At 42.0% G+C, this 14,998-nt stretch overlaps 1 protein-coding gene across 1 annotated transcript in view; it reads right to left on the bottom strand.

The window, feature by feature from the left end:
- Positions 1–14,998, bottom strand: part of far1 (fatty acyl CoA reductase 1) — a 41,410-nt gene that overhangs the window by 23,387 nt on the left and 3,025 nt on the right. The window contains exon 2 of the mRNA XM_086108937.1: positions 13,433–13,545. Within this exon, the coding sequence (XP_085965063.1) occupies positions 13,433–13,534 (102 nt within the window). The 5' untranslated portion in view covers positions 13,535–13,545. The remainder of the gene's footprint in view (positions 1–13,432; positions 13,546–14,998) is intronic.

Here is a 14,998-nt window from a genome sequence, read left to right as displayed (position 1 = left end):
ACCAACTCATACTAAATAGCTTGCAAAATAGATTTAAAAAGAGGAATAAAGAAATGGTTAAAAGTGTAATTACGGTATTTTCAGCACTGGAAGGCGCGCCTGAAAGCATTACATTTTCTGATAGTGCATTTTATAATCCTATGCGCCTTATGTATCGATTAATATGATTTCTTGGACGTAGTATTTTAAATGTTCTCTTTTGCAGCTGCAGCGGTTGTGAATGCTCTATATAAATAATGCTGTATTGTATTCCCTTTAGCGTAGCTCCATCTAGTGAATGCATAACGCAACCGCAGCCACTACTGTAGCTTCTATTTTCTGCGTCTTGTAATGCGGTGCGCCCTATATATGAAAACAGTTTTGAAATTGGCCATTCATTGAAGGTGCGCCTTATACTCTGAAGCGCCTTACAATGCGGAAAATACAGTACTAGAAAAAATATTTGATACTGCTATTTAGCAGCAGAAATGATAAATTAAAATTACAAATTAGGGGATTGAAAAAATTCCATACTCATAAAGGCATACTCATAAAAATTTGATTTATGAGTATGCCTTCATTGTAGATGCCATTCGTTTTATATTGATAAGCGGTAGATAAGGTTTTTTCTTTCATTTCTTTTCTTTTAAAGAACTGGCTTTTTATTTTATTTTTTTTAACTTTTGCGCTGGTAGCACTGGTGCGTCCAACTTTTTTATTTGGTCGCACCAGCACAGATTTGGTTGCACCCTTTTTTGGGGGGTGGCATAGCCTGCTATTGTATAGATGTCTCAACTGGCATGCAGGCATTTCATATGATGTAGAGATTGACAGTGACTGAAGATATATTTGCAAAATATTTTACTGTAACTAGGGCTGGATTTAAAAAGAAAAAAACATCTAGTGTGTGAAATAATAGCTGACAGCTAAACAACGTCACGTGTTTTATTTGGATCAGTTCAATAAATTACGATTAATACAATTAGAATGTTGTCAATAACAACAAACAAAAAACATTTTGAACACTTTTAAACAATTGAAAAAGATAAACATTAAAAATGTGTTGACATTCTACTGATGTTTTATTTATATCCAGGACTTAAAGCCCTAGGGGCACCAAAATATTTGTTTTTTATATTTCTGTACAAGTCTTTGGGGAGTACAAAGTCTCATTTAACATTTAACCTTTGACATCCCAACCACTGGACTTAAGAATGGAAGCCTAGTAACTTGATTAGGTATTAGAGCATAAGTGACTCGATAAGTGGTGGCGTGTGTATGCTTGCACGTACGCGATCGGGTCTATCGTGGGAGGTTGGTCACTTCAAAAGTCAATCTTTGGTCAAAAACGTTTTCACAATGTGGCATGCTGACCCAAGTAATAAGAAACCGCTGCAGCTCGCATGCAGACAGTGCCTGCTTCGAGTGGCAAAAACGGAATACAAGCCAGATTTGACGAGGATTGTTCAAGAGAAGGAATGCCATTTTCTATTTTACCATTGATTGCAATTAAGTAAAATAGAAAAGTGATTACACACTATCATTCTTGTTATATATAAGCTTTTATAGATTGATAGGAAGAATAGAAAAAAAGGTTGCAATTACCGTATTTTCCGCAATATAGGGCGCACCAAAAAGTCTTCCATTTTCTTAAAAGCTCACCGAGCGCCTTAAAATCCGGTGCGTCTTTTGTATGGTCATTACGATAATACATCGACTCCAAGATGGCTCCTTCCTGGAGACACTGCTTTATTAAAAAAGTTTGTGTTGCAGCTCCGAAAAAAGGAGAGCTGTGGTGTTCATTTTTTAAAACAGTCTCAACAAATACAGGAACGTCTTTGTCTGTCTCCGTTCAATGAAACTACAAAAATTGAAAATAATACATCAAGACTGAAAAGCAAGCGAGGATATCACAAAATAAATTCAAAAGCCCGCCCCCTCCAGAATTTATATTGTGATTTCATCATTTGTGAATACACAACAAAGGAATAAATAACTACGACTACTGACATCTTGTTGTGTTATTTTGACTTCAAGATGGCGCCGTGAGAGTGGCTGCCTTTCCAGCAGCTCCTATTTATTTTGTTCTTCTACTTCAGGGGTGGCCAACCCGCGGCTCGCGAGCCGCATGCGGCTCTTTGGCTGGTTCAATGCGGCTCCCGGGCATTTACACAATAAGCGTCGAAAACGCCTCGGCGATGGCGATGTCATTCAAACTACGGCATTAAATACACAGAACGTACCACGTCAGCCTATCATCAAGCACGTTACTTGATTGACATAGAGGGCAACCAATCAGATGACTGAATCACCGCTCATGCGCAAACAATGGCACTAAGCGCTAAGCTAGTCAGCGAATTACCTCAGTTTTTAAGGCAGGGGTGCCCAATACGTCGATCGCAATCGACCGGGAGCCAGCAGACTGGCTACAAGTCGACCGCAAGGGGTGGGAGGAGGAAATGGAGGGGGGTACATTTGTGTGTTTGTCTGTAGCTTTCGTTCATGTTCGGGCCGTTCCGGCGGTTGCCCATCATGGCGTACGTGCATATGTGCGTGAGTGCTTGGTTGGGCACACGCGTGCATGTGTGTGTGTGTGTGTGTGTGTGTGTTCTTGCACGTGCACGATCGGATCGTGGGAGGTTGGGCGTTTCAAAAGTCGATCTTTGGGCAAAAAAGTGTGTACGTGTGTGCGTGCGCGCGAGGACGGGATGCCCATGTGTATGTGGCTCTTTGCAGTCACACAGTAAAAAAATGGCTCGTAGTCTCTGACTGGTTGGCCACCCCTGTTCTACTTCTTCCTCTCATAACTTTGCTGCTGTGAAGTGGGAATTTCTCCATTGTGAGACTATTAAAGTTTTTCTTATCTTATATGATCGTGCTGTTGGAGCGACGATAAAGGAAATGCCAATGCGTTTTTCGGAGGCGGTCGTGAACGCCTCTCGAGTTGACCGGAAGAAAAGAAGGGAAGGAGACGAACAAAGATGCACCTGTATTTGTTGAAAAGAGGAGAGCTGTGGTTGTGATTTTATTTTATTTTTTAAACGCAGACTTTATTAATGGTTTTCACAGTCTCACTATTCTATTCTTCCTATCAATCTATAAAAGCTTGTGAGTCACTGTACGTCTTTGTCCGTCTCCGTGCCTTCTTCCGTTCCACTCGAAAGGCGTTCATGGCCACCTCTGAAAAACGTAAATTAATTCTTACTTCAATGAAACCACGAAGAAAATCAAGCGAGGAAATCACAAAATTAATTCTGTAGGGGGGGATATAGAATTTATTTTGTGATTTCTTCGCTTGATTTTCTGTTTTGATGCATTATTTTCAATTTTTGTAGTTTCATTTAAGTACAGAAATAGTTCATTTACATTTTTCAGAGGTGATCATGAACGCCTCTCAAGTTGAACGGACGCCTCTCGAGTTGAATGGAAGGAGCGTAGCACCATTTAGTGGAGACATTGTAGATTGCGCCTTTTAATGCAAAGCGTCTAATGTATGAAAATATTTTACAAAATAGCCATTCATTGAAAGTGCGCCTCATAATTCAGTGCGTCTTTTAATGCGGAAAATGCGGTAAGTAAAATAGAAGTAATTTCACACCATCGTTCTTGTTACATGTAAGCTTTTATTGATTGATAGGAAGAATACATTTCGATTTTTGTACCGCGAGTTAAAAAAAATTTGTTTTTATTATGTGTGTGGTGCTTGATTTACATTCAGCATTTCGTGACATTATGGGGTAAACCCCCATAATGTCACAGGCTTTTGACCTCCGCATGTGCAAACTCCATAGCATTATGGGAAAAAACAAACAAACCTTTTCTAATCAAACAAATACAATACGTTTGAAAATTCAGTAAATCAACACTGTTTATTTACTGTGTATTAGTAATGGTTTTATTATGGCTGGTTTGCATGATTTACGTTCTGCTTTTTTTTCCCCAAAATACAAGCACAACTCAATACCCCCTTGGCATTGTGGGGAAAAAGGTACATTTGTAGCATTTATGCTGCAAGTACGTTCCAACGTATTTGCCCCTCAAAATATTTTTTCTCCACATTGGCAGCTCCATGCTTCCGTAGTAAGCACAATGAGGAAACGATTTACCTCCAAAAAATGTTAGCAAATTTGTTATTTCGCAATTGTTTACCAAACTACTAAACCTTTGCACTAATTCAGTGATTCTTAACCTTATTAGCGGTACCGAACCCAACCAATTCCTATGCACATTCATCAAACCATTCATTACTGGAAAAAAAAAAAATCAAGTCAAGTCAAGTCAAGTCAAGTCAAGTCAAGTCAACTGTATTTATAGAGCACTTTCAAACAGCCATCGCTGCATACAAAGCGCTGTACATGGAGCAATTCAACATGCACAATAAACAGTAAGACAAATCGGCAATAAAGGCGGTAGAAAGCACCAAACAGAAAAACCAAGAACAAATCTAAGTCATGTTGAGTCGAATGCCAAAGAATACAAGTGAGTTTTGAGGAGGGTTTTGAAGATGGGCAGCGAGGAGGCTTGCCGAATGTTCAGTGGGAGGTCATTCCAGAGAGAGGGACCAGCATCAGAAAAGGCTCGATCCCCTCTGAGCCTCAGTTTAGTTCTTGGTACTTCTAATAATGTCTGGTCCACAGACCTGAGGCGCCGGGCAGGTGTGTGGGGGCGGATGAGCTCAGAGAGGTAAGGTGGCGCTAGATTATTCAGAGATTTGAAAACAAATAAGAGGATCTTGAAAATAACTCTAAAATGTATGTGGAGCCAGTGAAGGGATGCCAGAGTAGGAGTTATGTGCTCCCTCTTACGAGTACCAGTCAAGAGGCGAGCAGCGGCATTCTGGACCAGCTGAAGGCGCTTAATGGAGGACTGGCGGACTCCAAAGTAAAGGGCATTGCAGTAACCGAGCCGGGATGTGACAAAGGCATGAACTACTGTCTCAAAGTGTTCATGTGAGAGGAGAGGTTTTATTTTGGCCAGCTGTCTAAGGTGAAAGAAGCTGGATTTAACAACGGCACCAATTTGCCGATCAAGTTTGAAATCACTGTCCAGTTTAAGGCCCAAGTTTGAGACTGTAGACTTAGGATAAGGAGACAGGGGGCCCAATTCTACAGGATGGGATGTACAAGGGCCAGTGGGACCAAACAATATCACCTCTGTCTTCTTTTCATTGAATTTCAAGAAATTTTGTGCCATCCAGGTTTTGATTTCTTCCAGACAGGATAGGAGTGGCCTTAATGAGAAGGCGTCTTTCTTGCTCAGTGGGACATAGATCTGGCAGTCATCTGCATAGCAGTGGAAGGGAATACCATGTTTCCTTAAGATGGAACCCAATGGGAGCAGATACAATGAAAACAGCAGAGGCCCCAGTATTGAGCCCTGTGGAACACCACATGACAGGGGAGCAGCGCGTGACTCAGAGCAGCCAAGGCTGACACAAAAGGTTCTGTCAGCTAAATAGGACCTAAACCACTCAAGAGCACTGCCGCCAATGCCCACCAAGTGCTGCAAACGAGTCAGCAGAATACTGTGATCCACTGTATCAAATGCTGCAGTAAAGTCCAATAAAACTAGACACACGTGGTCTCCAGCGTCATTTGCCAGGAGGATGTCATTACAAACGCGTAACAGGGCTGACTCCGTGCTATGCATCGTCTTGAAACCTGACTGGAAGACCTCCAAGATGTTATGTTCAAGAAAATTTTCAACTGCATGTGCACCACTTTTTCCAGAATTTTGGAAATGAAAAGCAGTTTGGAAAGAAGTATTCCTTCAGTTTTGCCGGTGCGAGACTAGAGTTGCTCAACTTGGCATGACAAATGATGCAGATAGGGTGCTGAGTCCACTTTAGGATTTTTTTTTTGCTCGACATAGTTAGCTCTTTAATGCCTGACCCATTAAGGAATAGCCAGAAAAATCAGATTTTTGGGAACTGAGATGTTCATTAAGACACACCCGACTCAACATGTCAGTTAGTTATGACACACCTCCTTAGCCATCACTAGCAGCAGATAATCACATTACATTGCTTGTCTAATCAGTGCTGTGCGAAATTTAGTTCGCTCAGTAGTCAACGTGTGACCTTCGTGTGATTAAAAAAAATTTTTTTTTTAATGTTTTCATACATGCTATAATGCCACTTGTATCATATTTGATACATGCATTCTCATAATGTAACTCATTCTTTATGTTACATGAATCTGGTAATAATGCTTATAAATGGAATACGACAAATATCTAAAACAACATGATATGGCAAAAAAAAAAGTGTGGATTTTGTTATAAGGCAGGATTTTGTTAACCTCAATGGCAGACGCTCCGTCGAACCCCGGAGACCGATTTAGCGAACCCCTGGGGTTCGATCGAACCCCGGTTAAGAACCACAGCATTAATTAGTACATAAGGAGTAGCTCTCAGTTTCTAAAAGGTTAAAAGTGTTTATGTTAATGTTTGTTCTTTGTGCTCCCTTTTAACTTTGAACACTTGCCTCTCCTCTAAATTTACACCACTGGTCTTTACTCTCATTTTTCATGAACTGTACTCTAACATCTGAAGACTATTTCTATTTACACAAAAAGGTCTATTTCCCTTAAATATTTTTCTATAATTTGTCTAAATTTGAGTTAGTGAACACTTCTCCTTTGCCAAGATAAACAATCTACCTCACAGGTGCGGCATATTAAAAATTATTGCACAGGTGTGCGTAATGCTGCTCACAATAACATGTTTTGTTGTACTGTGAGGGTCCTTTGGGTTTGAAATCCAGTCAGGAGCCAGTGTGATCACAATTTATATATATCACAGCTTGTACATAGAGTTGATCAGGATTCTTGGTTGTAGCCTGTGGAATGCTGGTTACCCCTCGTTATGCGAAGTTACTGGATATTGGCAGGAACTGGAAAGCGCTGTCAAAAAGTGCTGTGCAAAAGTATTTGCCCTTTTCTCAAATTCTTACACTTTTGCATAGTTACCCCACTTCAATGTTTAAGACCATCACATGAATTTTATTATGTGACAACGATAACCTGAGTAACAAAAAGTGGTTTGTAAATGGCTACATTATTTATGGGGGGGGGGGGGGGGGGCAAACTATTCAAAGCGAATTGGTCCTGTGTGGAGAGATACTTGCTCCCGAAACCTAGGAACTGGTTGGGCTACCCTCAGCATCTATCGCTGAAATCAAACGTTTACTCTAACTGGCGGTTTACATTTCTGTGGAGATATTTTGGCCCACACTTCCTTGCATAATGACGAATTCAACAACACTGGAGGGCTTTGAGCATGAATGGCCTTTTTAAAGTCATGCAACAGCATTTTAATCGAATTCAGGTCCAGACTTTGACTCAGCCACTAATTTTTTTTTTTAACCATTTCAGAAGTTGACTTGCTTGTGTTTTGGATTATTGTACTGCTGCTGAACCCAAGTGTGCTTTAGCTTGAGGTCATGAACCGATGGCCAAATATTTTCTCTCATGATTTTTGGGTGAAGAGCAGAATTCATGGTTTCATCCATCCCAAGTAATCCAGGTCCTGAATAAAAAAAGCAGTCCCAGGTGATCACAGTACAGTTATCGTGTTTGATTGTTGGGTAAATGTATATAAAATTCCTCGTCTCACCCCTCGGGTGGTGTCTGTCCCTCATTCAGCTCGGGTCCTCTACCAGAGGCCAGGAAGCTTGAGGGTTCTGCGCAGTATCCTTGCTGTTCCCAGCACTGCACATTTCTGGACTGAGATGTCCGATGTTGTTCCCGGGATCTGTTGCAACCACTCATCTAGTTTGGGGGTCACTGCCCCGAGTGCTCCGACCACCACAGGCACGACTGTCACCTTTACCTTCCAGGCTCTCTCCAGCTCCTCTCTGAGCCCTTGGTATTTCTCGAGTTTCTCGTGTTCCTTCTTTCTGATGTTTCCATCACTTGGGACCGCTACATCCACTACAACGGCTTTCCTCTGCCCTTGATCTATGATCACGACATCTGGTTGGTTCGCCATTACCATCTTGTCAGTCTGGATCTGGAAGTCCCACAGGATCTTCGCTCTGTCATTCTCCACCACCTTCGGAGGTGTTTCCATTTTTGACCTTGGGGTTTCCAGTCCATACTCCGCACAGATGTTTCGGTAGACTAGATGAGTGGTTGCAACAGATCCTGGGAACAACATCGGACATCTCAGTCCAGAAATGTGCAGTGCTGGGAACAGCAAGGATACTGCGCAGAACCCTCAAGCTTCCTGGCCTCTAGTAGAGGACCCGAGCTGAATGGGGGACGGACACCACCTGAGGGTTGAGACGAGGATTTTTTTTTTACACAGACACACAGACACAGACACACACACTAGAAAAGATGTATACTACACAAGTTGCACCGGGTTAATTGGCACATTACTTTTGTGAAGTCTGTATTTTGAATATTTTATTCTAAATGCAACAAATGTGTATTTATTATGCTACATTTAGACAGGTCACAAAATATCCAATATTGCCACGTGCCTGGCTTGCTTTTGTTCGCTGTGCTACTACGCTTGGGGATGCTTCGAGTGGAGAAGAGGAGGGCATCCTCTGACAGATGTTTAAAAAAATAAAATAAAATAAAAAGGTTTGGGAATCTCTTGTTAATCTGGTGATGGGTGTTTGTGTTTTTACTTTGATTCATGCTAAATGCAATTTGGGTTGACAGTTCAACATCTGTAAACAAGTCAATGCACTCACCATTATCCAAACTTTTTTCCCCCCCTCTGTACCAACAACTATTGGAAACTGGCTGAGTCGTTTACCTTGCGCCGGTCTCATCTCACATTGTAACAATGGAAATATGCTGCCAGAAAAGCCCAGTTTACGTCAGTCCTAACTAGCGACTGCTGGCATTTGGCTAGTAGGACTACATTTCCCATGATTGTTCGACACAAAAGCAGGAAGTAGCTCTTGTTCCAGCATGACAAAAAACAGATGTCTGCTAGTAATTCGATGCAGATGAAAATTAGAATGCAAACATGAATGCTTTGGTAATTAAGAAGGAATTAAACTTCATGTTTACCTCTCAGTCCCACAGACCGCAATGATATTGTCCCACATTGTAACACTGGCAACGTGCCACCAGAAATAGCTTGCATTAGGCTGCATTTGAACGCAAACTTGACTTCCTCGTTTTAACAGAAACCTGGCAACAAACAAACGACTTCGCTGCTCTGAATGACTCCACTCCTCCCGGCTTTGTTTACATCTGCCGTCCCCGTGGCAACGGCCGTGGAGGAGGCCTCGCGGTAATCCACCGCGAGAAGTGGAAAGTCTTACCAGTCTCCGTTCCTGCATCAAGCTCTTTTGAATGCATGGTGTTTAAACTCCCTGGACCCACGCCAACCATCATTGCCACAGTTTATCGCCCCCCGAAGCCACATAGCGATTTCATCAATGAATTTTCCAGTTTAATCACACACTTATCCACTCTCTCGCCAAATTTAATTTTGCTGGGAGATTTTAATATTCACATGGACAACCCCGACCTGCCACTCACAAGAGACTTCACATCCTACCTGGAGAGCCTCGCGATACACTGTCTTACTGACTTCCCCACCCACATCAAAGGCCACACATTGGACTTGGTTTGCTGCTCTGGCTTCTCCCCCTCCAAGCCCACTGCTGATGTTTTTCCTGAAACCGATCATTTCCTCCTCACTTTTAACATCGTACTCCGTCTCTCTACAATCAAAACCTCCCGCCTCATTTCTTTTCGTAATACCAAAAATATCAACATTGACACCTTCTGCTCCATTATCGACCGTTCCCCGCCCCCAGACGCCCTTTCAAACCCGGATGACCTCACCGCTCACTACAATGCCTGCCTCACAAATATTCTAAATTCTCTCGCCCCCCTGAAGACCAGGACTGCTTCATTCTCTACATCTGCCCCCTGGTTTACACCCGCTCTTAGATCATTGAAATCAAAAAACCGCCAACTTGAGCGACTCTATAAGAAAACCGGTCTCACCATCCATAAGGACATGTACACTACCCATATCACTAAATACAAGGACCAAATTGCACAAACCAAATCCAGCTACTACTCCGGCCTCATCCTCTCCAACGAAGGAAATTCAAGAACTCTCTTCTCCGTCATGAACAAAATCCTCCGGCCACCAAACTCTCTCCCCCTCCACCTGTACTCCACAGCAACCTGCAACTCCATAATGGAACACTTCAATCACAAAATCCTTAAGATCCATCACCAACTCCATCAAAACCTGCCTGCTCCCCCCCCATCTGAACCTTCTTCTCCTTGTCATTTCTTCTCCAGTTTTGTTCCACCAACGACTGCTGAATTATCCAACCTCATACTCAAATCCAAGCCCACCACTTGCCAGCTTGATCCCCTCCCTTCATCCCTTGTTAAATCCTGCCTTCCTTCTGTGCTTCCTCTCATATCTGCTATTATCCACTCCTCACTCTCTTCTGGTATTGTCCCATCACTCCTCAAAACTGCTGCTATCACCCCCACACTGAAAAAACATGGCTCTGACCCCAACAACTTTGATAACCTCCGCCCCATCTCCAACCTTCCATTTATCTCGAAAATCCTTGAAAAAACTGTTGCTGCTCAACTCCACTCCCACCTGTCCCTTCACTCTCTCTATGAACCCTTTCAGTCCGGTTTCCGCCCCTGCCACAGCACAGAGACTGCCCTAATCCGTATTGTAAATGATCTCCTCATAGCATCCGATTCCGGTTTAGTCTCCATCCTCATCCTCTTAGACTTGAGCGCTGCCTTTGACACAATCTCTCACCCTATCCTCCTCAATAGACTCTCCTCCATTGGTCTCTCCCACACTCCCCTCAGTTGGTTCCACTCCTACCTCACTGGCCGCACTCAGTTTGTCCAGCTCAAATCCTTCACCTCAAAGCCCTCCCCAGTCACCACAGGTGTACCACAGGGATCTGTCCTAGGTCCCCTTCTCTTCATCATCTACCTCCTGCCTCTTGGCCATATCCTCCGCAAATTTAATATCCACTTTCACTGCTTTGCTGATGACACCCAGCTCTACCTCTCCTGCAAGCCAAACTCCATACTCCCACCCCCCTCCCTCACCTCTTGCCTCTCCGAACTCAAAACATGGTTCACAACAAACTTTCTTAAATTAAATACTAATAAAACTGAAGTCCTCCTTCTTGGCACCAAATCCACTTTATCCAAAGTAAACAGTTTTTCCTTCAACATTGACAGCTCCCTAGTGTCCCCCTCCCCCCAGGTTAAGAGTCTGGGTGTCATCCTGGATAGCATGCTCACCTTCCACTCACATATCAACACCATCACCCGCACTGCTTATTTCCACCTCCGCAATATTACCAGACTTCACCCTTCCCTCACCCCCCGCACCACTGCTATTCTTGTCCACAGTCTTGTCACATCCCGCCTTGATTACTGCAACGCTCTCCTCTTCGGCCTACCTCAAAAGTCCCTTCATAAAATCCAGCTGGTTCAAAACGCCTCTGCTCGCATCATCACAAAAACATCTTCCCAGCAGCACATCACCCCCGTTCTCCAACAGCTTCACTGGCTCCCTGTTCAACATCGCATCAATTACAAACTGCTTCTATATACATATATGGCCATCCACAACCAGGCCCCTCCTTACCTATCCGACCTTCTCCAGGTGCATATCCCCTCTCGCTCCCTCAGATCCTCGTCCTCCCTCCGCCTGTCAGTGCCCCCTGCCCGACTGAGCACCATGGGAGCCAGAGCCTTCAGTCACGCTGCTCCAAAGCTCTGGAACAACCTACCTCCGGACCTCCAAAACTGCACACCTCTTTCCACTTTCAAGTCCCGTCTAAAAACACACCTGTTCAGGATTGCCTACAACACATAGCTCTTCCATTTCCTATGTTTTTATGATTTTATGTCCTGTTTTTATATAATATCTCGTTTACTAATTTTTACATTGTATTTTCTTATTGTCTGTACAGTGTCCTTGGGTGGCATGAAAGGCGCTTTTAAATAAAATGCATTATTATTATTATTATTATAGTCGGACTATATTTTCCATGCTTCTTCGACACAGAAGCAGGAAGTAAGTCCTAGTTCAGGGGTGCCCAAACCTTTTGGACCGACGATCTACTTTTCGATCAAATAACCTCCCAGGATCTACCCTTATCAGCACGCGCACGCGCACGCGCATGCACCATGATGAGAAACAGCCTGAAACTGAAGCATGTGATGCACTTTTGCAGCCTGTTGACTATCGTAGCTCACACGTACCGTTTTAAAGTGCTTCCCTGGGCCCTCCTATTCTTTGCCTGTGCCCTCTGTGAATTGTACACAAAGCAAACTCTGAATGAGAAAAATTACGATAAAAGATAGAGCGCAACAGCTCTGATCACAAGCTGCAGTTGCAGACTGCTGAGCGCGAACAACTTCCGGTGACGTAATTACGCGCCACCGTAAATTCAAGATTTACCTGCTTCATTTTATTTTTATTTATTTATTTATTTATTTTTTGGTGAAAATGAGACTGATAGGATGATTAGGGTGCAGTGTACATTAACACAAAAAATATATTACTAACATGTACAAAGACACACAAATGGTTCTTTTTGGTTTTTCTCCTCGACACTCCTCGGATCTACTTGGGACCTGTCATAGATCTACCGGTAGATCAGGATCGACGTAATGGGCACCCCTGTCCTAGTTCATGTAAACACAGAAACGTCTGCTCGTGATTAGGTGCGGATAAGAATGACAAACTGAAGAGCCGACTTTCATCCATATCCTGTACAAGGCGCACCACATTAAAAGGCACACTTTTTAAGAAAATTTAAGGATTGTCAGTAAACCTTATGGTCCAAAAATACAGTATTTGGTTTTTATTTTGCCTTATTTTACTCTGCTGTCTGCGGTTGGAATGTCGGCATTGCAGAGAATGTCTTGCCTTTCCTGGATTAAAGTAAGGATAAATAAATGATCTTTGTCAGTTTAACACGATGAAGTTTAAGAGTGCAAAAACTAAGGAGTTTCGTGAACAAGAAAAATTACACGAGGAATTCCTAGCTCCAACGTTGCCATTTTATTGCACAAATTATATTTAGTAACATAAGTGGCGGCTCATAAAGGCCCTCCTCACTGAGAGGCAGTAGAACCAAGTCAGAATGATTTTTAAGATTTCTGCCTTACATTTAACAAAAACACACTAAAATTATCAAATATTTTCATTTGCACACATCCACAGGGTATAAAATTAATAGATTTTATTAATTAAGACTCAGAATACGTTTTGTTTTGCGCGCAAACTATTTTGTAGGTCTAAATTATGCTACGTGATTTATAAAATATCACATATTTCAAAAGGAAGAAATGAATTTCATAAAGTACATATAGTAATACCATGCTGACACCGAAATCTGCTTATGCTTGATCCACACATTGGTTGAGCCAGACCTACTGACTCGCTGCCAAGTCAATTACTATTGTACCTTTCCCATGAAGCCAGTTGCTCCAGTGATCAGCACATTTTTCCCTGCATAGTATTCCGGTATGTTCATCATGTCTGCAAATGTGTTTGCTGAACTCCTCATCACCACTCCTCCTGTTCAAAAAGAACAACAAAAAGTATTAGAGCATCGACAACATCTTTAGAGCTTTGCCCAGATTTTTTTTACATTTTTTTTTTTACCCCCAATGTGGAGAAGCACTAGAGAATCATCAGCAGTTTGAAACATACATGTGTCTTGTTGCGAATCGAAACTTGGCACATGCAGTATAGAGCCAGGAGGCAGCCTGACTGCCAGCAGTTGGGTTAATAAAGTTTGTGTACACAACACAAGGACTGATTAGCATTTGTGTGGTTATGAGGGATGTGTTTATTCTTTCTAAGGTAGGGTCTTATCAGTGAAATCATGTTGGCTTTTCAAGAAGACAGACACTGTCCAACTGATAACAAGCCATTTAGATACCTTAAATCAATATTGACACAGCATTATCTCTTTTCTCCACAAATACACACATATTCACTAGTGAAGGACTGTAGACAACCATGAGTATCATCAAGGGTTAGGGAAAATAAAATATGAAAGCTTTCTTGTTTCTATTAATAAATTGTAATGCTTTTGAGGGCATGGAAGGATACTTAACATTAAGTCGAAATGGACACCATATGGTGAAGAAAGGTGATGACTGAGGAAACATGTTATTATACTGGAATACATTACATTTTTAACATATTATAGACTTTATTTCTGTATTTGAAAGAGTAAACAGGTTTAAGATTAAGCCCGTATCTCATTGAGCGGCAAAGTGTGCGCGCATGCAGCAATTTTTTTCCGCCACAAAGCCGTTTCACCGACGATTTTAATGATCTCAAACCGTTTACGTTTTTTTGTTGCCTGAAATTTTGAACATGTTCAAAATTTGATGGTGACAAGAAAAAATGTGTGTGGCCGTTATAACTGCTTGGGAATGTCTTTGCAACAGTTTGCAACATTGAAAAAAACCCCCCCAAAACAAAAGAAATATGCTCCGTGGGCACACACTTGCAAACCTTTGTCAGTCAGTTTGATACGGGCTTAAAATAAGGCACATTGTTTATTTAATATTTTTGTTATTTGTTTATGTTATTATTGTTGTTATTATTATAATTATTATATTATATAATAATATGCATTGCTGGGAAATCCAGGGATATATGTTGCCCAAAATTCTGGTACATTCTTAGCTCTGACACCATACTGCAAGGCAATTTTAATGGACAGTCCAGCATGACAGTTCAGACATCTTTATTTGCTCTGTATATAGCACTGTACCGAGTCAGTCACGATTCAAAATGGATTTGTGGAAATCATTGTTATTGCAAAAGACAATCTAAGCGGATATGAAAAAGGGAAGGAATATTTAAAGTTCCGTTTGTACATGAGTGAGAGCTTCGACAAGAGAGCGAAGAGAAATAACACATTCGACTAAACACATTACAATTGCTTTCATTGCAGCAAAAATAAAACCGGACTTTCCATTCATTTGAGTAACGATAGCAGCTCGTCTTTGGC

The sequence above is a fragment of the Hippocampus guttulatus genome, chromosome 4 (assembly GCF_054856545.1).
Source record: "Hippocampus guttulatus isolate MCC_2025c chromosome 4, RoL_Hgut_1.0, whole genome shotgun sequence".
NCBI lineage: Eukaryota > Metazoa > Chordata > Actinopteri > Syngnathiformes > Syngnathidae > Hippocampus > Hippocampus guttulatus.
The sequence above is the reverse complement of the archived record's forward strand: the minus strand, read 5'-3'. Positions and strand labels throughout refer to the sequence as shown.